This window comes from Pelophylax lessonae (genome assembly GCF_965119305.1).
Source record: "Pelophylax lessonae genome assembly, chromosome: 5".
NCBI lineage: Eukaryota > Metazoa > Chordata > Amphibia > Anura > Ranidae > Pelophylax > Pelophylax lessonae.
Window position 1 is genome coordinate 141552276 of NC_138772.1, and position 24756 is coordinate 141577031.

At 41.9% G+C, this 24756-nt stretch overlaps 1 protein-coding gene across 1 annotated transcript in view; it reads right to left on the reverse strand.

Moving 5' to 3' along the window:
- Window positions 1–24756, reverse strand: part of ANKRD28 (ankyrin repeat domain 28) — a 182542-nt gene that overhangs the window by 115221 nt on the left and 42565 nt on the right. The window contains exons 3-5 of the mRNA XM_082259485.1: window positions 18246–18324; window positions 7396–7466; window positions 4380–4580 (exon numbers count right to left, since the gene is read on the reverse strand). Coding sequence (XP_082115611.1) covers window positions 4380–4580; window positions 7396–7466; window positions 18246–18324 — 351 coding nt within the window. The remainder of the gene's footprint in view (window positions 1–4379; window positions 4581–7395; window positions 7467–18245; window positions 18325–24756) is intronic.

Here is a 24756-nt window from a genome sequence, read left to right on the forward strand (position 1 = left end):
CTGCAGATAGACAATTTTGAGGCTGTAGGCCCATTCACATTCTAGAAAGTGCAAGGTTATTTTTCTGGAGGAATTCAAGACCAAAAAAAAAAAAAAGGTACATTTTTCAGTGTGCAGCCAAGGCACAATTAAAGTGGTTGTAAAGGCCGAGGGTTTCAGGCATAGCATGAAAAAAAAATTCAGTATTGATGCACAGAGCGGGGCTTGGAAGCGACTTGCTATGAGGGCACTATGCGGGGGGGGGTGTGGGTGGCAGGGACGTGGGTGGCAGAGGCACTGACAGGGGACCAGGGAATAGGAGAATTGGGGATACCCTGTGCAAAACAGTTGCGCAGAGCAGGTAAGTTTAACTGTTCTTTTTTAATTTTTACCTTTATCACTAGCATTTGTAGGTTTCCTAGAACACAGAAAATCTTTACTTTTTTGATTTCATGCCCAGTTTAGGCGAAAGGTTGCAGGGCACAAACTTCCATTTGTCAGTTATATACTATAATAGATGTGCTTTCTCCCATTATTGTGGACAATTCTAGCATTAATTGTAATAATTCAGGCAAACTTTATAGCAGCAACACAAAAGGATTACTCTCTGGAAATACAGGTTTTTCATACAGGTTAGAATTAGCACAACAAAACTGCAATGTGAAACACAATTAGATTTACTTAACAGGCTAATGAAACATGCTGTTTAATATATTATTTAGAAATTCAGGCTTGCGAAAGGTTGACTAGCGTTTTTTCAGTGAGACAGAAGACCGCTGTGAAGCATCATATCCTACAGCAAATATCCATTTCTGATAAGACTCCAGAAACTTTCAGCAAGTTGTTTTTAAAATGTCAACAATTTTTATTCCATATTTTAGATTTATGGCACTTGCATATGGCTGTACAGTACTATACTCTACTTCTTGTGACACTCGAGAGCCCCAGCTGCAGCATAATTTTAATCTCATTGACATGTACTGCAGAATAGGATGTGCACATGTATATGTGCATAAGAGCTGGCACCCATGCTTTTGTGTGCACACGTATTTTTCTAAATTTAAAGCTTTATGGCTAGTTGCCACCTGAAGATCATTGGTCCAGTTCAAGGACATCATGGGAAGACTGGACTTCCAACAACCATGCCTCTTGGACCATTTTCATTCCTAGGACATGCAGGCTTTGCAACATAACTGAGTTAAGGACTTGGCTTTTGAAGTGAAGGTCTGGGACAGGTGCTTTTACCACCCGTGACTTCCTTGATAAAGGGGTCTAGTGACTCGCCAAAGTGTCACGCTCTGTTAAAAGGGAATTATTTCTAAAAATGCCTTGCAGGCCAAGTCCACAGCCAGAGGGTCCGACGCATCTGTATAGCCATGAAAGCCAGGCAAGAATTTTGGTGCAGGGAGTCGAAACTATCCATGAAGTTGTGCAAGGCTACTGGGAGGAGCTCCAATTTATGGAGTACGCGAAACCTGTCAGACCAAACCAGGGTTGCACACCATGCGCTTGGCACAGACTTGGCCAGAGTTCAGGAACACAGTCAGACAACCCCCCCTACAGGTGATTTGACAGAATATAAAAAGCTTTAAGGAGGGCTTCTAATCCAGTGGTCTCCAATGGCCCTTTGCTTGCTTACCACCCCCCCCCCCACAGTTCTTGGGGTATGGTTTCCCCCACTGTCAAAAACACCGGGGCAGTCCTCCCCCCCCCCCCCCCAGTCGCGAGGCACCATACTCATTCTCCCCCCCCCAGCGGCGAGGCACCATACTCGTCCCGCAGGCCACTAGCGGCGAGGCACCATACTCCTCCCGCCGTCCACCAGCGGCGAGGCACAATACTCCTCCCCGCCGGCACCAGTGATGAGGCACTACTCCTTTCACTGACACCAATGATGGGGCCCTATTCTTCTCACTGACACCAATGATGGGGCACTATTTCTCCCACTGACACCAATGATGAGACAATATTAAACCCTCTAATACCACGATGGGGCACTTTTACACCCCCTAATACCAATGATGGGGTTTGGAGACCCCGGGTCTAGTCCAGCAGGTCTTTAAAGACTGTAATATCCTCAATCAGAACAGTAAGAGATAAGTCAAAGCCTTCTCCTCCTTACTGCTGTGCACACCTCTTGGGAGATGTACACATTTTTTCTAGCCTTGGCCAGTCCTTGTACAACACATCCTGTACTAAAGGGTGAATTGAGAATGACCATTGGGTTTCTTAGTTTTGGGAAAGGATCTCATACTGGCGACCTTAGGTCCAGCGGGTGGGAATGATTTTAACTTCAAAAAAGGAGCACACCTTATCTACTTCATTCTTAATAGTTTTTTTTTTTTTAGCTTGAGAGAGCTTGAAAGGGGCCTGCCCTTTCGCCTGGGAGGAGTTCTCAGAATGGACAAGTCAAGATGCAGGGGAAGCTGACTGAAGGCCTTGAGTATCTTGCAGTCTGTGTGCATAGAATGAGTTTCCCCTTTCAGATCTGCCAAAGAAGCAGAAAATTCCTCTAATTAAAAAGGAGGAATAAGGAGCACCCAAGGAGGAGAGTTCTAGAGACTTATGTCCATGGCCAGATTTTTCAGAAAAAACCACAGGGAAAGGATCAAAGGCTCCTTCCCAGGTGAAAGACCACTACTCTTAGGAAGGGCATACCCACTGCTCCACAGAAATGCTGGGATTTGGACCACTGCCTTGGACATGTAGAGCACTGTGCAGCTAACTACAGTGCCAGAGTCAACATTATAGGCTTGTCCCATGTCTTCAATGGGGCAGGGTCCAGGTGTGGTTCCCCGAGGAGTTGCAAAGATGAAACGGATCTAAAAGTTGTAATCTCTGCAGTACTGTTGATGCAGCCAGGGGGAGAAGGGATTTCTCTGTATGAAGAAACAGAGTCTTCAATCTTCCAATATAATAAGAAGAAATAAGCCAGAAACCTGCTGCTTTTAGAGAGGAGGTCTGGGTCTTTTACTATACGATTAAGAAAAAGGTACGGAAACTATTTTCAGTTCCACTTGAATAAATCATCATTACGCATGCCAAAAAAAAAAAAAAAAAAAAAAATGTACAGTTGAACTAGTCTCAGATGGACTGGCAGCTTTGTACGCTCATGTTAGAAAAAGGAAATTAGGTGGCATTACATGACAGATCTTTGGTGTAGCTTTTTCTAATCAACAAAACCAATAAAAAAACCTGCAAAGCGACACGCCCTGAAAAGTTTGTACCCATTTTTATGCTGCATAGACATAAGCAGACTGCAAGGCACACTGAACAAAATAAGGTAATTTGGCACATAGGAATTTCCAGAAAAAAAATGGTCAACAGTGTATTTATGTTTTTAGCCAGGGCTGCTGTTTTTCTACAGCTCCGATGTGTGAAAACATGGGATCTATATAGGTTGAGATTAGCAGTAATTCTACTATAAAATACAAAGCAAAGCATATAATAATAAAAAAATTAAAAAACTTTTCATTTAAAAAAAAAAAAAAAAAAAAAAAAAAGAACGGTTTTCATTTTAAACTCTCCAACAAAAAAGAAAGATGAACAAAGATCATTTCAGCAAGACATTTAAGGGTCCTTTCACACGGCCGCTCCGTGTGTCCGCAAATCATCCCATCCGTTTGCGGATGATTTGCGGACATAATGTAAGTGAATGGCACTGCGGGTGTCAGCGGAATACCATCCGCTGACACCCGATTTTCCTCCTTTCAGTTCTGTTTTTACGAATGGAACAGAACCCCATTTTTTCTTCCGTGTAAAAAACGGAAAGGAAGGAAAATCGGATGTCAGCGGTGTCATCCGCTGACATCCGCAGTGCCATATACTTACATTATGTCCGCATATCATCCGCAAACGGATGGGATGATATGCGGGCACACGGAGCGGATGACAGAAATGTCATCCGCTCCGTGTAAAAAAAAAAAAAAAAAAAGTCCCGCAGCGGACCTTTCACACGGAGCGGCCGTGTGAAAGGACCCTAACTGTGAAAACAAACAGCAAATAAAAAAATGCAACATTGTTTTTCTCGATGTTACCGTATAGTACTGGTTTGCAATATAATGTGAGAGAGAGAAATAGAAAAATCAGACTTGAAATGAGGCACACAAGTAGGTTTCTTGAATTGTATTCATTGCCACAGGGGACATGCCACTTATAGCAAACCTATGTCACAAGGAGGAAAGAGTTGAATAGCTTGAGTACATTCAAGCAGAGCTGCTAAATTTGCACAGCAGATGTCTCTAAAGAACATTGCCGTGCATGAATATGATTGCAGCCTAGAGGTCTCCAGCTCTAACAAAATAATTGCTCCAAGGCCATGTGCTGTTTTGGGTTTAAGGTGTAAATGTAGTGAAGGCTTGCATTTAAATAAATTATTTTGGATATTTGTTCCATCATACCTCGACATGACCGCTGAAGGCTGCATGGTGTAATGCTGTTCTCCCTGCTCGGTCAGATACATTAACATTGCTAAGAAGAGGCACCAGTGCTTCTGCACACTTCACAGCTTTGTTTGCTGCAGCTATGTGCAAGGGGGTCTGCCAGTTTTTGTCACGGGCATTGACATCGGCTGAATGTTTTAACAACACCTGAACAGCATCCTGTGGACATAAAAAGAAATGGTTAAAAATGCAACATCATAAAAGATTAATTGCATACTATTCCCAAGTAGAGACTTCACTAAGAGCCTGAGTTACTAAAAAAGATGTTCAGCAGATGTTACAATCCCAGGGCATTACATGACTTTTTCCCCACATGAAAACCTCACTTACAACTTGAGTTATAAAACCTATCAGCATAAAATTTAAGGGGCAACCATTGCGGACTTCTTTTTGAAGCTGCAGGCTCCAGAGTGGTCTATGGCCCCTTTTCAGACTGAAGGACAAATCAGGTCCGCCTGTCCGCATGTACGTATGTATGCATTTGCTGCAAGCCAGTAAGTCACTGGCTTGTGGCGAATGCATACATCAGGTGACAGGACATGTCATATGCACATGCGTACTGTATGCACATGGTGACCGCTTCCTTAAAAAGAAAAAAATACTCAAAGGATCAAGTCTACTTTAAAGTGGCTCTAAGAGCCCATTCAGACTAGCGCGACTTGTCAGGCGACTTGTCAGCCTGACAAGTCGTGCTCGGTCGCGGTCCATTGAGTAGTACAGGACCCGTTCTAATAGAAGCGACACAAGTTGCTCTGACTTAGAAAAAGGGTCCTGTACTACTTTGGGGCGACCTCGGAGCGACTTGCATAGACTTCCATTATGTGAAGTCTCTGCAAGTCACGCCAAAGTCGTGGTGCACGCGACTTCACAGGTCGCCCCCCCCCAAAGTCGTGTTGCGCTAGTCTGAATGGGCTCTAAAGGAAAAAGGTTTTTTTACCTTCATTCATTCAATGCATGAAGGTAAAAAACCTTCTGCTAGCAAAACCATTCACAGAGCAGGTTAGTATAACAGGTTTGTTTTTAAAATTTAAAACATTTCCCTATAGAATCACTCTAAGCAGATATGTTATTTTTGGTTACTACTGAAAAGTTAAATCGGACAAATTCATACACTTATATTTGCGTTGTTCCCAAGTCAGAAAGCCATTTTCAGGGAGGTCCCGCTCTACCTGTCAAATTTCTAATATTTATGTCATGGAGAATGTTAAAAGAGGTTCTGGAACACGCCAAGATGGGCAGAAGCACCAAAAATTCCTAGGTTGACAGGACAGACATATGACCAGAAAATCCTGCTGTAGGAGACTCCTAGGACATAAATCAAGGACTGACTCAGCACACCAAAACCCACATATAACTAGACAGCACTTTTAAATTGAGTGCTCCTAAATTGATTGGTCACACTAGTTGTTAATCCCAAAGCTGACATTTTGGTTATAGATGAATGGTAGTCATCTAAATCACATCATAGCTTACTAAATGTTATTGGCAAAGTTGGATTAATACCTGTATTCCAGTAAGGAGTCCCTCAGGCTCAGATCAACACACTGTCTATTATTTCTGTTTCAGCTGTGGGAAAGTTAGTAGAGGCGCTGATTGGCTTCCCAGACAGACTGCCAAATAGTGCCTCTGCTTCAAATTAAATCCACTCCTATTCATTGACAATATAAGGACGTCAGTCAAGGCTAGGAAGGAAGATGATGTGACAGAAAGGAAGCCACAAAGATATTGCAACAATTCATGTCACATAGTTTTACCAATATTTTATTCCTCCAGTTATGTTTATGCTCTTCAGCAGGTCTGGACACTACTGTACTTGAAAATTACTTTCCTGAAAACTAAAGAGGTACTATTCCCAAAAAACAAGTGTTTAATATATTGCAGACTACTAATCCTTAAATGTGGTGGTAGATTATTTTTTTCCACATGGTGACCCGGACCGTAACACTATCTCTCTTAAGGTCTCTCCCTTCTGGATAGAGAAGCAAATGGAGACACCTTAGAACAGCAGCATTGACAATCTGGGGGAGAGTAGTGTTAGATGCTCTAGAGCAGTGGGTCTCAACTCCTGTCCACAGGACCCACTATCAGGCCAGGTTTGCAAGATAACTGAAATACATCACAGGTGAGATAATTGGCAGCTCGGAGATTGGAGTATTCTAATCTGCATCTTCTCAAGGCAATCTATTAAATCTGGCCTGTTAGTGGGTCCTGAGGACTTGAGTTGAGAACCACTGCTCTAGGGCCCACTAACAGGCCAGATTTTAAGTATTACCTTGGGGAGATTCAGACTAGAGTCCTGCAATCACTGAGCAGCAAATGAGATCACCTGGGATGTATTTCAGTTATCTTGCAAACCTGGCCTGTTAGTGGGCCCTGTAGGCCAGGGTTGAGGACCACTGCTCTAGAGGATTTAGATGGCTCTAACAACTTGAGCCCCCGTCAGCACTGAAGCGGAACTAAATCCATCGATTTAACCGTTTCCCAAAACGGTTTTATTCAAGGCATGCCGTGAATGATAACCATTACATTTGCTTGTGCTCTCTCCCAAACTACAAAGTCATCACTGATCACATGAAAAGCAGCAATAGCAACTGCAGATCAAAAGTAGGCCAAGATGGCAACTTCCTTGGCTATAAAGGATAGGAGGGTTAAGTTCTGCTTTAAATGGTTTGTCTCAACCCTCTGTCAGCTTTGTCGAACAGCTTAGTTTGTTAAGGAACTGAAAAATACCAGACTTGCTGCCATAAATCACAAGGTAAAATATAATGCAAAATAGCCTAAAAAAAAAAAAAAAAAATTAATGCAGCCACCATATCTAAGAATTGATAACCTGCAATAAGATAGATGCTAGTTTTTGGGCTTATTACATCTTTAAAGGCCAGCTATGTGTGCTTCTCATATTTGAACAAAGCCCAAAATGGGAGTATAATACAAGGGAGATTGTACAAATGGGATGAAAGGTTTTTATACATACCTCACTGCGGGACGCCACAGCTCTGTGCAGAGGAGTCAACCACTTGCTGTCTTTGGCATTAACTCGAGCTCCTAAATTGGGGAAAAATAAAAAAATAAACTTAAAAACACAAAGCAGATGAGCTGTTTGTTTAGTAGTGCAGTAAAACAAAGAAAAAAGGATTTCCACTACTTTGATTTACAGAATGTGAATGCATATATATATATATATATATATATATATATATATATATATATATATATATATATATATATATATATATATATATATATATATATATATATATATATATATATATATATATATATATATATATATATATATATATATATATATATATATATATATATATATATATATATAAAATCACTTCACTGCACCCTTGTTCACCTTGGAATTCCCCTGGGTTACTGTTAGCAACTGCAGCATGCACAATTTAACTCTTTACTCTCTGGCTCAGTCAATGAACAGTCTAGGTGCTGCAGATTCACCTTGCCACTTAGAGTCTTAATTCATCTATCATAGATGACTTGTTAGTGTGAATTATCTTCGGGATGCATACCTAGTACCCACTTTCACTCCACCTGCTGACACCCGTCCTCTGACTATCCTACACCGGGGCGGCCCCCCTCAGGTCAGGCCCCTAGACACGATCCCCAGTATTCACGATACTGTTTTTCAAGAGTCTCCAGTGTCTCTACCCCTCCAGTCAGCTCTCATGGGCCTCTGGGTTCAGCTCCTTCCTTCTGGTCCCCAGGCCGACTGCCTGTGACCGTGTGCCACTGCTACAGAGGAGGAGGCAGATGCCACCCTCCCTCCTTCCAAGACCCCACAGCACATGTGCTCCTGGCCTTTATACCACACCCCATAATCAGTCTGTGCCAATCACTGGGGCTGTATCAAAGCCTGTTTACCCATTGCTCAGATTTCCTCCACTGTCCAATATGCCTCCCTAATGGGTCAGTGTGAAATACTCCCCCAGACCAAATGAATAACACACTGAGCACTATGAGCAGACCTAACTCACAGATCCTGCTGTCTGGTAGGCAGAAAGCAATATAGAGCCAAAAACTATACTCTCACTAGCACCTACCTAGGAGGGTGCTACATTATGTCGGGGCATGCTCCTAATGAGACGATGGATGGTTTCCTGGGGCATTTCCTCACAGATCTGCTTCAGGGCATCACAAAGCTCCTAAACAGATTAAGGTGCAACCTGGTGGTGTCAGATGGACCGAAACAATGTCCCAGAGGTGTTCTATTGGATTTAGGTCAGGCGGTATCAATTCCTTCATCCTCCAGGAACTGGCTGCATACTCTCACCACATGAGGTCGGCATGGTCGTGCACCAGGAGGAACCCGGGACCCAATGCACCAGCATAGGGTCTGACAATGGGTCCAAGGATTTCATCCAAATACCTAATGGCACTTAGCGTGCCATTGTCCAGTATGTAGAGGTCTGTGCGCCCCTCCATGGAAATGCCTTCCCAGACCATCACTGACCCACCAACAAACCGGTAATGCCGAATGCTGTTAAAGGCAGCATAATGTTCTCCATGGCTTCTCCAGACCCTTTCAAGTTGGACAGCCTGTGCAACCTCTATAGGGTCCAGGTATCGCCTCAAGCTACCAGTAGTGACACTGGCCCTAGCCAAATGCAAAACTAGTGAAAAACAGCCAGAAAAGAGGAGTAGGGGAAAAAAAATGCTAGTGGACACCACCTGAAAAACTTACGGTTTTGGAGGTCGCCTCATGGTTGCCCATCTAGTGCCCCTGTTAAGTTTCATTAACACCAAAGCAGCTGAAACTGATTACCAACCCCCTCTGCTACCTGACCAGATCAATATCCCAGGAATTTAATTGATTTGAAAAAGTGTTCCTTTAATTTTTTTGAGCAGTGTATAAAAGCTTCAACTCTTCTGGGAAGGCTGTCCACAAGGTTTAGGAGTGTCTATGGAAATGTTTGACCATTCTTCCAGAATTGCCTTACTGGAGCCAATTAGAAAGTACTGCCCGCATCCCTAGATAAACAATAACACAAAAGTTTCCCTCTTAGTGCCAGTTCACATTTCTGCGATCACCTAAAATTACATGCGATCTGTGCGGTGCAAATTCAGCCATACAGTTTGTATGGCTGAATTTGCACTGCAATCGCACCCAACTCGCACAGGACCCTTTTTTTGGTTCGCAGCAGAATCGGATTGCATGTTGGTTCACACTAGTGCGATCCGATTCTGTGCGAACTTTCAAATTGGACTGCGATATGCGATCTGATCTGGGGGTGTCAACTTCTAATTGACACCCCCAGCGTTTAGCATATGGCAGTGTGAACTGTCAGGGGTGCGGATGCGATGCGGAAACACTCTGTATATTTGCAGCGTTCCCGCATCGCAGAAATGTGAACCGGGTCTAAACGTGACTTTAAGGGGCAGAAGGTTACTGAAGTATAGAAACGTAGTGAGAATTAGAAAATCTCAAAAAATTATAGAATATTATTAACAACAGATAAATATGACACACACCATTGATTATGGACATGCAGTTAAAAAAGTTAGCGGTTGAAATGATCTAAAAAGGTCAGCATTCATAGAAAACTGCTCACAAAAAAAAAAAAACAGCTGTGACCCAACGCGTTTCGAGATGCAGAGTCTCGCTCTTCATCAGGGGTCTAAAGAATGCATTTAGAATGCAAAATAGATCTTGGGATGGAAAAGTCCCATTGATTAATGCAACCGGGCAAATTAAAAAACACCAACACTGACATGTATGGGACTGCATCCAACCAGATCACCAGGGATGCCGCACACGAAGAGAGCACCCGCGTGTCCACAAAGGGCAACAAGATTGTGGATCCTAACCAATGGGATAACATCCTAATGTAAGAGGTCAGACTTAAAACCCACCGGTCAGAGGATAATAATTGGGAACAAATCAGGACCACTTCCCGCATAAATAATGCACAGTGTTGCTACATGTCCACAGGTTCCAAATGGCAGCCCCCCTGAGGTTAGTGAGAGATCGACAGGAGTAACAGTCTGTTTCAGCAGTGCATATCTGTTGTTGTAAATAATACAATTCTATAACTTTTTGAGATTTTCTTCTTCTCACTACTTTTCTATACTTCAGTAACCTTCTGCCCCTTAAAGTCCCATTTAGAGGGAACCTTTTTCTGCTGATGACCATTCTTCCAGAAGCGCATTTGTGAGGTCAGGCACTGACGTGGATGAGAAGGCCTGGCTCGCAGTCTCCACTCCAATTCATCTCAAAGGTGTTCTATGGGGTTGAGGTCAGGACTCTGTGCAAGCCAGTTAAGTTACTCCACCCAAACAGGAAGGGGCCATCCCCAAACTGTTCCCACAAATTTGGAAGCATGAAATTGCCCAAATTGTCTTGGTATGCTGACGCCTTAAAATTTCCCTTCACTGGAACTAAGGGGCCAAGCCCAACCCCTGAAAAACAACCCCACACCATAACCCCCTTCACCAAATGATTTAGACCAGCGCACAAAGCAAGGTTCATAAAGACGTGGATGAGCAAGTTTGAGGTAGATAAGCTTGGCTGGCCCGCAGAGAGTCCTGATCTCAACCCAATAAAACACCTTTGGGATGAATTAGAGTGGGGGCTGCGAGCCAGGCGTTCTCATCCACCTCAGTGCCTGACCTCACAAATGCGCTTCTGGAAGAATGGTCAAAAATTCCCATTGGCACACTCCTAAACATTGTGGACAGACATACACACTGAAACCTTGGATTGCAAGCATACTTTGTTCCAAAAACATGCTTGTAATCCAAAGCACTTATATCAAAGCAAATTTTCCCATAAGAAATAAAGGAAACTCAGATGATTTGTTCCACAACCATTTATTCACAAGTCTCAGTTTACAGTCCATATAAAAGAATATAGCATTGTGATAGGTTGTGTAACCATAAAATGTCCATTCACAAATGGCAGCCTCCACAAGGGGATTAGAAGCAAAAATTCAGCAGGAGCTACAGTGTTATAAAAGAGAAGAGAGGAGCCTCTAAGTGCCGGTTCACACTTATGCGATGCGGGAAGGCTGCGAATTCGCAGCCTGCTCCCGCATCGCAAACGCACCCCTGGCAGTTCACACTGCCATATGCGATACGCTGGGGGTGTCAATGTAATCTTAACGACACCCCCAGTTTGATCGCATATCGCAGTGCGATCTTACAGTTCGCACAGGAAGTGTGAACCGCTGTGCGATCCGATCCTGATGCGGCTGCAAAAAAGGGTCCTGTGCGTCTTTGCTGCGGGTGCGGTGCGAATTTAGCCATACAAAGTGTATGGCTAAACTCGCACCGCACAGCCAATCGCATGTAATGAAGGAGCAGTGCGCTCCGACATTACATGCGATCGCCGCAGCCGCATCAGTGTGAACCGGCACTTAGTGTAGCAATATTGTTACATTTAATGAAGGACAAAACATTTAGCAACTCACATGGTTGATGATTAAAAGAGGCACATCTAAGTATGCAGGCATCCGGGATAAAGCTGCTCAAATCCTCTGCACTGCCGGCTCTCACCTCTGTCAGTCTGCAGTTGTGACCGGGGAGACTACCCTGCAGTAGGGCCATCTAATGCGAGGCTTGAAGCGCTTGTGGAGCGCAGCGTGGAAGGGGGTGACGTTGATGGCGGTGCGGAGGATGGTTTATGTGGAAAGCTTTACCCCGGATTCCTGCATACTTGGATGTGCCTGTTTTAATTATCAACCATGCGAGTTGCTAAATGTTGTACCTTCATTAAATGTAACCATATTGCTACACTTAGAGACGCCTCTCTTTTATACTCAGTTGTGACATGATGCTACTTGTATCTCAAGATATCGCCTGTTTATCAAGTCAAAATGTATTAAAAAAAAAAAAAATTCTTGTCTTGCAAAATGCTTTCAAACCAAGTTACTCTCAAAATAAATAAATATATATATATATATATATATATATATATATATATATATATATATATATATATATATATATATATATATATATATATATATATATTTATTTATATTTTTTTTTTTTTTTTTTCCCAATCATTATCCCCAAGAGAAGCTATCAACATCCAGGGAGCTCCCTTGGGTAAATCTCAACCAATGGTACTTCAAACGGTCCCTCTTTAGTCACTTGACCATAAATGTATAGTAGCAACAAAACTGAAAACACACACACAGTGGTTCACATGTGACACACCAAACCACAATGTCTCATTGTTTAGTGACATTCTAGAATTTCGTCTGCATAAAAGTTCCCTAATATAAGGCGCAATGAGATGAGTCACTGTTCATAGCAGCAGCCATAAGAACCAGTAACCACAGAAACAAAGAGGGATATGAACAGGAACATTAAAAACAGACCGTTTCTAAAAAAATAAGAGGATTAAAAAAAAAAAAAAAAAAAAAAAACACACAGGAAGTCCGAGGCAGCCTTTACTCAGCATTTACTAGTCTGGTATTCCAGCATTTCCTTCCTTGTCATGGCTTTTGTAAATGTTATTAGGGAATGTACTGGTTTTAGAGATAGTGCTTCAGGTGGCAGTGTATTCAACCTATCAGGGTGACAATATATCCCAGAGTTCTCTGGGTCCTTGTTCTGAGAAAACTGACAGTAATAGAACACAAATCTCACAGAAAGAAGCAAGGACTTGTTTAAACTCCACTGATGCAAAACGCAAGCCTCATTTTCATCACCTGGTTTTTAACAGCCAGCATAAATCCCTCAAAAATCTGTTTTATTCATCCTAGATACTACTGTCAGCAGTACTCTTCAGGTGCGGCTACTGACAATTCTCCCTTCCCCCCACCCCCTCTTCCTATCTCCATGTCTAGGATACAAGGCATTCTGTGAATGGACAAAGGGAGAGGTTACAAGAGGGGAGAACAATGATCTCCACTCATCTATTTACAGAACACCTGTACAGAACATTCTGTAAAAAGACTATAAGGCTTTTGTGAATGGATGAGGGGAAGAGAAAGACAAACCTCCACTATACTATTAGCTGAAACTGTCAGTAGAAATCCCTGAAGATCACAGGCAACAGCTGTAATATAATTAGAGATGCATCAACATTCTGGTGCCCAAAAATAGTGTTTTTGGCATTTTGCTGATAAAGAAAAAGGTATCAATAATGGCGCCAAAAACGCACACGATTTGACTGTGTATTTATGGTGAGGTTTTTATAGGTCATGTTAAAACAGCATCAAAAATGTAACGGGTCCGTGCTTGCTGCGTTTTCATTGCAACTGAATAGAGGGGTACATTTTTGGTGTGTTGTTTTTTTTTTTTAACTGACCAAAAATGCAGCAAGCAAGTTTAACACAACAAAAGCACAATGGACTGGTGTGAAGACACACTTTAAAGGGATGCATTTTACTTGAGCATCTCTTGCGATAAAGGTGCCGATATTGGACAATAAATTTGTATTCAAATAAACTCCCGATATTAATTAAAAAGTCAAACATAATACAATTATATAAAAAAATCTATACATTTTTAAAAACTGACATTTTTCGGTACCAAAATTTCCATTCGGTGCACCTCTAAATATAATAATGGCATACATATAACTAGGATTGTTAGCATTCCCAGCAGCCATCCAGAACTAGTATAAACAGCAATAAATGTAACTTATCTGGTCCTAACAAAAGTCAAAAATGCTTTTTCGTGGAGTTCTCATTTAAGCGTGTGTTAAGTGTGCTGGTATAACTAAAAAGGCAAAACTTTTTTTAAAGTTTTGGATAGAATGGAGATGGATTAGAACACCTAGGTTTTTACAGCTGTCTGTATTCCTGTTGGGGAGATTCACCCTCTCCATCTGTCCTGTTCTCAGAGACAGTGAAGGTAAAAGAAACCCCCAAATTTCAGGTGGTCTCTAGAAAAGTAAGAGGGGGCATCTTCTTATGGGGGCACCATTTCTGGTGACCTGGTGGACATCAAGGCATTCCCTTAATTTGCTGGGATTTCCTCCCACTTCCTGTTTTGGATATGGGACAGGAAGTAAAGGTAAATCTCCCCAAAAGGGACACAGATGGCAAAAAAATAAATAAAATAAAAATCTAATGGAGTTCTAACCCTTACTTACTCTATCCAGAATGAGGTTGATGAAAGATGAAGTACAGGACAGAAAAGGAAGAGAAGAATGGTTCTCTATGAGCAGAGATATACAGTGCACAATCTGAACTGACTGTGAATCAGCTTCAGAGCAACATCAGTGTACATTGCAAATTTTAACTTGGCCGAGTCTCCGGCTCCTCTTGTACATGATATTGCTCTGCCGTGAAAACAGCAATACTTCCCAGAGTGGCTCCCGACAGGAAGATGAGAACCTCGACAGACAAGTTTTCAAGACAGGTTCCCTTTTAGCAGACAGCACAGAGAAGAGAGGAAACAGCTGCGGTTTGCCAGTGTTTCCTCTTATTATAAAACTCAACCGACTTCTATACGAGGGGTGTTCCTTCCATGAGACAAGCATCTCTTCCTAGAAGGCATGCTACAAGGGTGAAGTTGCTGACTTCCACTCAGCGGACATCTCTTGCAGACACAAGAGGCTATAAAGGCAGAAAGCGGACCGTATTTTTTCTAGCTCTCTGATATCTAGTATATTTACCAATCTACAAGCAGTTTTTTTTTTTAAAAAAGACACAACAAAGTAAATAAATGGTCATGCTACTGAAAGACAATAAAAGGCTCCCTTCACATGAGCAGACTAATCGGGTCCACGTGTCCATTTTTTGGACAGGCCCGATCGAATCGCCTTTTGCTGACACCCACCAACATCCGATCATGTCTGCTAAAAACAGACGGATGGGGATCGGTTCCCCATCCGTCTGGCGAGTCGGACGACGGTGGGATGGAAACAGATGGTATGATTGAGTTTTAGCCTTGAAGATGAAGCCTGGGGAGAGCAATGGGCTCCACTTCTTTGTGAAAAGATAGAAGCCCCAGCAGAAGGGGGGTTAAGTGCATTTTATTTGTACAAGAACTTCAGGTCACTCATCGGTTGTCAAGGACACGGGGGCTGACCGCTCCCTACCAATCATTACAGTTACTGGTTGTTAAGGACGCAGGCGGCCGCCCACTCCTTTACCAGCTATTTAAAGCCCGTTTTAAGAACGCTGGCAGTAAATTACCACAGGCTTTCACTACTAAAATACGACTTCATAAAAAAACGAATTGTGGTAGGTGTGGTGTTTTAGTAGTGTTTAGTGAATATCAAAAAAGGTTTTGAAAAACACTAGTATCTTACTGCATACAAGGATACCACTTTGTGAATGGAGCCCACAATCAAGATGCAAGGTTGAGGCTTTTGCCCACAGCAGAAGTGAGCAAATATACATAAGCAAGCATACTGGATGGAGCCATAACCTAAGCTGGGAGGTGAGAAAACTTCCGCTTTTGCATTATGGATAGTGATGGTGACATAGTGGAGAAAAAATGCCTGCTATGGTCAGATAGGCTGCCTGTTGCATGCCTGAGACAAAGCTACCTCTGGAATCGGACAGTGTGCTTCGAGGACTTTTAGTCCATCGCTGCTGGCCTCTTTTACGGAGCCTGTTGACTTCCTTTTGAGCTCTCTCCATCGCTAAAGCTTGACACAGATTAGTAATTTTCACTTGCTTTTTCTACTGACAGATGAAGTTTAACCTTTGTACTACTATTATATTTGTAATACAAGTCTACATATAGGCTACTGCTACTGCACTTTTTTCTGTTTAATGCTGAAACTTTTACAAAGTACAATTCCAGACCAGTGATGGCTCTGAAAGCTGCAGTAGAGTCATTCCCATTCACTATCCCGTATACTTTATAACATTCTGGAGTGTGCCGGTATGCTACAAAGTGTAGAAGTTAGAGTCAGATGCAGAGACGCATTAAAATGAGGTCCTGATCTAGCTCAAGGGAAGCATGGTCAGTTTGAGAAGTTTGTTTTGTAGGTCCTTGGCAGAGAGAATGTTTGCATGAACTTTTGCTGCAGTACCCTTGTGCCTGGTTTTCGCCATTGCTATTGGTGAGATTATTCCCTTGTGGGGTACTCATGAAGTAGGGTGTGGGAATGGGGTAAGCATGTCCATGAGGGAGTACACAGCAACCTGGGTGTTGACCTTCCTGCAGTGAGGAAAGGGCAAAATGGAGTAAACCTGAGTACCTTACAAAAGAATTCCAGATGGAAGTGGTGGTAAAAGAGCGACCCACGATGCAATTTAATATCTAGTCATCCACCTGATACTAAGCTCTGAATGGTAGAATTTTTACTGCCATGTTTGAAAAATGTTCACCTTAAGGAGAGGTAAAGTTGTCAAACACAATTCTCAGTTTGCTGACAGTTTAAAACGTGAAAACTAATACTGTTCAGGAAGCCTGTAATAAATTAGGCTTCAGTATCAGTTCAGTGTAGAGTAAACCTGTCCATGTCACCAATCAGGGTCCAGGTTACGGCCACCATGATGGACATACCCCTTGAGAGATCTTCAGGATCTGTGTCCCATAGGGATGAACCTTGGCCCTGGGCCTGTATAGCAGCCTGCAAACGTTTAACCGAGTACGAAGGTGATTGTCCAAGTAGGATCCAGTGCCCAAAGCAACATTATAGAAGTTTCACTGATCCAGGTGCACCACTTCTGCTAAATTAGAAGACAGTGAGGAGTTGTATAAATGTTTTCTTCATAAGAAAGAGGTTGATCACCTAAGGACACTAGCTTTGACAGACTGGGGTAGGTTTATATGGGTACACCCCCATGGCATGCCCAGAAGCTGTTTAGCATGGAATGACGCACCTGCAACGGAAGTGACGAGCAGGGCCGGTGCAGGCGCATTGACTCCTGGGAGCGATGACGCTCATCTCCCAGGAGTCAATGCAAGCAGGAAGAGACGGCGCAGGTCGCGGCCGCAGAGGGAGGAAGAGGGAGGAAGAGGAAGGAAGGCAAGTATATTTTCCTTTAAAAACAAGGCAAGTAAAAAAAAAAAAAAAAAAATGTAAATTATCCAACTCTTTTTCAGGTACATTAATTAAAGCAAGCGGATGGTGAAAAGTTGTTTTTGAGGCAGAAACTCCGCTTTAAAGACTAGGACACTAAGAACAAACAAGCAGTGTCACATTTGCAGTGATTTGTCATACCGAATCCACTGGATTAGCATGGCAGTCATGGAACTTGAATGTTCAAAAAGAGGACAGCAACGGCAACCTCAATTCTTTTTCTGTACAGGTTTTACATAACCAAAACATTTTCTAGCTTTGGCTAGAAAAGAACTCAAACCCCTTTTAAGTTTATCGTTGCTGCCTGTGTCCTAGATATATTCACCCGTTCCATCTTTACTGGTGACCATAGACCAAGAATAAAAAGTAATGAGAAATGCAAAATGGTATAGTTGTCACCAGGACAAGAGATCAGCAGAAAATTATCAATAACTAGATGGAAATCTACTCGTTCTGTAATGATTATCTCACCTGCTGTTGCATCTTCAGCACAAGATGTGAACAGAAAATATTTTCAATGGAATAAAATAATCTGACATGTATTTTAACCCTTCCTTATACTATCCAAATCTAAAAAGAAAAGTTTTGGCTAGACACATTAAAAACAATGCATGAATACAAATTTGCTTTGACACAAGCCTCAAAGTGTCCATCAATGAGGTCAAACTACAGCATGACAAACCACCTCTGCTGACTTGAATCCATTTTACCAGTTCCCCTCAGCTTGCTGGTTCTACAGGCATGCATCTGACAGCAAGAAACCACCCAATGTGAACAGGTTCTAAGATTTATTAAACATAACAACTTGGATTTAAAAAGGAAGCCCTCCTGGTACTACAAAATACATTGACAGAACATACCAGATAAAATGAGAAGCTCTATAATTTCTGCATCTCCCAAGTAGGCAGCTGCATGGAGTGGTGTTCTCTTCTCATTATCCTGCAACAACAAGGAAAATGCAATCAGAATTCAAGCTGTTCTGAAAATAAAGGGGAAAAATTATAACAATTTACATGCCGTATAAAAAAACAAAAAAAAACTAGGTAAACTTGAAAAATGTAATAAATGAATAATTCTAGGTACCAGCATGGTATGCATAGTTACATCGGCCCAGCTTGGACCTATGTATATGACATACCTGTCCGATTGACCTGTAAGCTGGAAATCACTAATGTAGACATGATCTCATGTCCTGTGCCGAGTGACCGGCCTGATGCATTGTGAATACAGGAGAGCAACTGCTCAAATGATTTGCATTATCTTAATGAATGTAAAGCGTTCCCCAATTGGATAGGGTGGGGAGTGTGATGTCACCACCCCGCCCTGCCCCTCCAGCTTATCAGGTCACATGCATTCAGAGAACGAAAAGCATTCTCCGAATATCACCCGTACTGTGCGCCTGACCTGTGTAGACAATGCTGGAAAGCAGCAGCTCAGCCTGGGGACCCGGAAGCAAGTGGAGAATACTGGAGTAGCGGTGGTACTTCAGTGATTTCCAACTACATTGGCCAAGTTCGACCAACGTAATTACCCATAACATGTCGGTGCCTGGAATTATTCTTTAACAAACCTTAAGGTAAAATTTTATCATGACCTTAGACTACATAAAAACTTAGTTCCCAGGCTGACATCTTAGATTGAATGAATGGACTTATCTTTAATGACTTTAGGTGTACTTCTAAGAACTGCAAATTGAGAATCATACTGAAACTAGCAAAATTCTCTGAAGTTAGCTCCAATTTTACACCATTTTAACAGGAATGCAACTCTGCTTTTATTTACCAAAAGCTCCCACAGATGTGGGATACACGTGTGTTTATACAATACTCATTACTGAATGTATTTCCACATGTGCTTATACATGCTTTTATCATGTTTTAAACACACACACACTAATGCACTATACACTACACAAGATGGTGGTCGAGACATTCAAGACAGGAGAGGTTTGATGGTGTAGTTGTGAAAGCTCACAAAACCCCATTACACATGGCTTTGTATGTGAATCTTTGAGAACATGCATTAATGCAAGAACACAACGTTTTCTGTTTTTTTTTTTTTTTTTTTTTTTTAAATGACCCTTCTTGACTTAGCAATAGTTTGTTCTGGTTTGTTCAACTGGGCTCCATTGTTTTCTCCCTATACAGAAATGGCTGCCAGTAAGACAACCGCCGCTCTATAGTTTGCTGTAGGGAATAAGGACATGCTGATGTCATGATTATGATGACTAAAAAGGTCCACCCTCTCTGTTCATAGATCGTGCTTCAGTCATAGAAACACAGTAGTACCATCTTCTATGAAACATGAAGCTGGGGGAAAGGGTGGGCACAGTCAGGCACTCCTGATGAGCACAAACTACAGCTCCCTCAGTTCCATTAACCCCTCTGCACAGGAAGAGGACGGCGATAGAGGATGGAGGATTTCAAGGAAACCAGGAGCTAGAAGCCTAATAGATGCAGCGCATTAATCATAAGTCATGTCCCTTGTGCTGATTTTTGTGTTTATGATTCAATACATTTTTATTGAGAATTTTCAAAGAAATACAAACCAAGAAAGTATACAATGGGTATGTAGAGAACAAGTAAACAGAAAACGTAAGATTCGCAAGGGGGAGACCACAGTAATCTCACCTGCAGCTCATACTTCGTAACCAGTGTCAAAAAGTTTAACATTTAGAGACCTTCTTTAACACACATTTAATTCACATTGCATGTTCCTATGGTTCAAATGGTGCAATGTCAATTCACATTGCATGTTCCTATGGTTCAAATGGTGCAATTGTCGACCAGGACACCGGGTGGGCACCTCCAGCTCCGGGCACCCCAACCAGGATCAATCTGTGCCCCAGAGCAAGGGGCGCCACCACTAGTGGCCCAGGGATTTTAGGCTTTCAATTTTTTAGACCTAGTATAAAAAACACAAATTACCCCTAATCACATGAATGATCCAATACATTTACTCGTACTAGTCAGATCTACAGAGATGAGTACCCATGAAAAGTTTCCTTGGCATGAAAAAAAACACTGCACTGACTAACTCTCTAGCTTTCCAGTAAAATAGAGAAGTGTACTGTTAAAAAATGGTGTGTACGTGCTGATAACAAAACTACAGGCTGAATGATCAAAACCCAGAGATAAAAACAGGTAGACCGAGAATCCAAATACAGTCAAACATTGGATTGCAAGCATAATTTGTTCCGGAAATGTGCCTATAATCCAAAGCACTTTTATACCAAAGCGGATTTCCCCCTAAAAAATAATGGAAACTCAGATGTATTTATTCCACAAAAATTTATTTACATTAAAATTATTACAGCAATACAAAATACAGTATAAAGTGCACTGTAAAAATAAAACAAATGAATCTGCACTTCAGGAGCTACAGAGTATAAAAGAGAAAAAGGCAGTTTACATTGCCACAACCTGAAAGTCGGCACGACTTTGCCAGGCAACTTCAAAGCAAACTTAGGGAATGCCTGGGTAATCTTCCCGCAATGTCAGATCCAAATCACATCAATTAACCACTTAGGCCTATTTCTGACACTTATTGTTTACAAGTTAAAATCAGTATTTTTTGCGAATTACTTCGAACCCCCAAATAAATATATATTATAGCAGAGACTGTAGAGAATAAAATAGAGATTGTTTGATCATCAATACTTTATGTCACACCATATTTGCGCAACAGTCTTACAAACGCAATTTTTTTTGGGGGGGGGGGGGGAAACACATTTTTGAATTAAAAAAATAAGAAAACCGTAAATTTAACCTAATTTTTTCTTCAATAATGTAAAAAATAATGTTATGTCGAGTAAATAGATAACCATGTCATGCTTCAAAATTGTGCACGCTTACAGGTTACCAGTTAAGAATTACTGAGGAGGTCTAGGGCTAGAATTATTGCTCTCGCCTTAACGATCGCGGCGATAACTCACGTGTGGTTTGAACCCAGTTTACATATGTGGGTGTGACTTGCGTATGCATTCACTTCTGCTTGCCAGACAGCTTAAACATCCTTGTAATAGAAATAAGCAGGACAGGTCCTCTTTAAAGTTAGATCTGGGGTAAAAAAAACCTCACATCTACACTAAAAAAGCAAAAAAAAAAAAAAAAAAAGGGCCCTTTAAAGGCAGTTGGGAGGACGTGACGTATGACATTGCACTGGTCCTCCAAGACCATAGAGTCGAGTAGGGGACAGCTTGCCCCCTCACTCGACTTCCTGCCTAGGAGGGGAAGGACCGAATCGGATAGTTTTCCCCGCTACCAACGGCTCCGGGAAGCGGGGAAACCGTCTGGGAAGCGGGGGGGGGGGGGTGTCACCTCTCCCGCTGGCCCATAAAAGTCATCCCGCCGCTAGGACCAATTGTATGTGAAATAAAGTCTATGGGCACAAGTCAGATAGACATCGCCTTAAAGTAGTACAAGAACCTTTTCTCAAGTCTGAGCAACTTCCGAAGTGCTAAGACAGCTCTCGTTGACTAAAATTGGATTTTTACATGTCACGCGACTTGGAGTCTGACAAGTCGGATCCCAAGTTGTGGCAGTGTGAACCGAGCCTCATACTGTTGTGACGGGACAATACTCGTATTGCAAGTCCTCACTCGTTTATCATGTTAAAATTTGAAAAAAATTGTGCCTGTCCTGTAAAACACTAGCAATCCAAGGTTTTACTGTATACTGTACCTTAAGCTTTCATGTCTATTATAGATCTGAATACAAACATTTGCAAAAAAGGCACAACCCCAGCATGCACCAAAATTGTGAATCTAAATTTAGTCTTTTAATGCTGTGGTTATTGTGAACTAAAACATCTGTTATTTATGGGAACCAGATCCATATCTTTAGCATGTTCTATACCAACTTTTAACCATTTAGTTACATGGGTAGATCTATCCAGTAAAAGGAGTTTGCAATCACTGAACGAGTGCTTAACATGTGAATAAATGCTTAGTCTGAAAACTGGATAGATGAGGCACAAGTCTGAATAATGGAGGAGTATGTCAAACATCATCCACTCACCATTTAGGAGCCCAGAACAAACAGCTCAAGCTAGCAGCACAGCATATTTCCCACACTACAGACCCCTCGGCAGTAGCAGAAAAATAACCTCCCTCACATAAGGCAGGGGTCATTGTACAGATGCAGATAAAATATATCTGAGGAGGGAGACGTTCCCTCCCCCTTCTAATCCCAAATACACATACCATTGACAAAGGCAGACATGTCCAATAACAAAAACATGCACACAAGGAGCTACCAGTGCTATTTCTCTGTAGTGGTGTACATGGTTAAGATGGAACATATAAAGGAGATTGAGTTCATGGTAAAATCTAAATTGATTACACAAGGAACAAGGGGGCAAATGTATCAACATCCACTAAAGTTCTGATTATGAAATTCCTATTGCATAAGGACATGACGCTAGAATAGTAAAGCAAAGCCATAGTTTATTTTTTCTCTTTAATCAACAAAAGGGATGGCATTTACATTTAATGAGAAGTGTCCCTTGTTTCGATGGCTGCTGTCCTAGTTGAAATCTTCCATCCTCTAACCACCAATCTCCCTACCACCCTGAAGTGGTGATCTTTCAGTACTGTGGGGGGGTTAAGCCGCAGGCACTCCTCAGGATTCAACGACAATGACCGCCATTTTGGTCCCTCACCTCCATTTATAGACTAGGGCTTCTAATCATTAGAAAGCACTCTACTGTATGGAGGATGAGCAAATGAAAGATCCTCCTCCATTCATAGAGCCAGGAACTGTGCCCAATGTTAGCAAGTACGTGTTTTGAGAAAATGGTCTGAAACACCTTTATGAAGAGGTCAAACTAATCTACTAAATATTAATAAACATGTCAAAGAAGCTGTGGAGCTGCCAAGGGCTTTAGTGACAAAACAAAGAATTGTCGAGGATCTAAATTAGATACCCCAGTGCATTGGTGTAAACTGAACTGAGGATATAAGGATAGAAAGTATTCTCATGCTCGGTGCCCAGTGCCAGCGGCCATCATCCCTGATCAGTGTATACAAAAGAGTTCCCCTTAAGGTATGGGACTATAAATGCCGCTAGACACTGTATACTATATAAAAAAATACTTTATTGGTACAGAAACACATATAGTGAAAACACAATATGGGAAGAAACACAAATACACATACAGGGCATTAAAATTGCATGCATTTGACAGACCGAATACCGAACCAAGATGTGGACACCTAGGTACATAGGGCAATCGTGGAACCGGAACCGACCCTACGCGTTTCGGGCGTGGAAGCCCTTCCTCAGGGGTCACCCAGAGTTACCATATAGAGCACCTAGTGTATCTAGAAAAATAAAGCAGTTTAGTAAATTGTAAAGCAAGTATCTGTGTAGTTGCATATCTCCTAGTGTATCTAGGAAAGCAAAATTGCTTTGATATACTTTCAAACAGACATTTGTACAACTATATATACACAGGTCGACAGTTGTAAAATCTGTCTTTCAATATCAGCTCTATGAGGATCGACCTACCCTTTGTGTCCAACCAATGGATTGGATCGATCTGTCGGATAAAAACGGTATTGCTACCGTGTGGAGGGATGCCCAAATTTTCCCAAAGCCCGGACAGGGCATGGAGCTCCGTACGAGTATGAAGAGTATAGTAGCAGTAGCTGCCTGGAGGAATCGACAGGGCACCACGATGACCAGTCAGTGGCTCAACATGGACCGCTCACATGTAGAGGAGTATAAACATTTGTGATACCTAATGCAAAGAATACAAGAGTACAACACCAAGGGTTGGAGATAACTAGGAACAGTGGTTCCCTATGAGTTTGACTTAGGCCCATGATGGGGACCATGGAAGTATTTACCTTGAGTATATAAGGTGAATATGACCGAAAGGTCAAATAAAGTAGATATAATATAAATCTTATGTTGGCGTGGTCAACATTGTGAAGGTGGTCTGAAAAATATAAAAAGGAGGGGTATAGAGGCTGTTAGGGCCCCAATGGATTGCAAAAAGTAAAAATAAAATAAAAATAAAAAGAAAAGGGGGGAGACGTGATGAAATCAACATCCCAGATCCGTGTAGAAAGACCAGGAGAACCATGCACAACACATAATAGTGCAACAGAAATTAGAAATTAGAATTACCAACAAATGTGCATAGGATACAAAGTGCATATGACATGCGCATAGTGGAGGGCATGGGCGTGCAAGTGCCTGAATTCGTTCATAATGTGCAGCATAACAGTGTGCTATATCTTCACACTGACATGACTTCAAATAGTCAAAAAGGAAATTAACTCAAGCTGTCCACATTGATGTATGCCATAAACATATGGTCAAATATACATGAGCAATATAAGTTTAAATCCCAGGCAGTGCACAT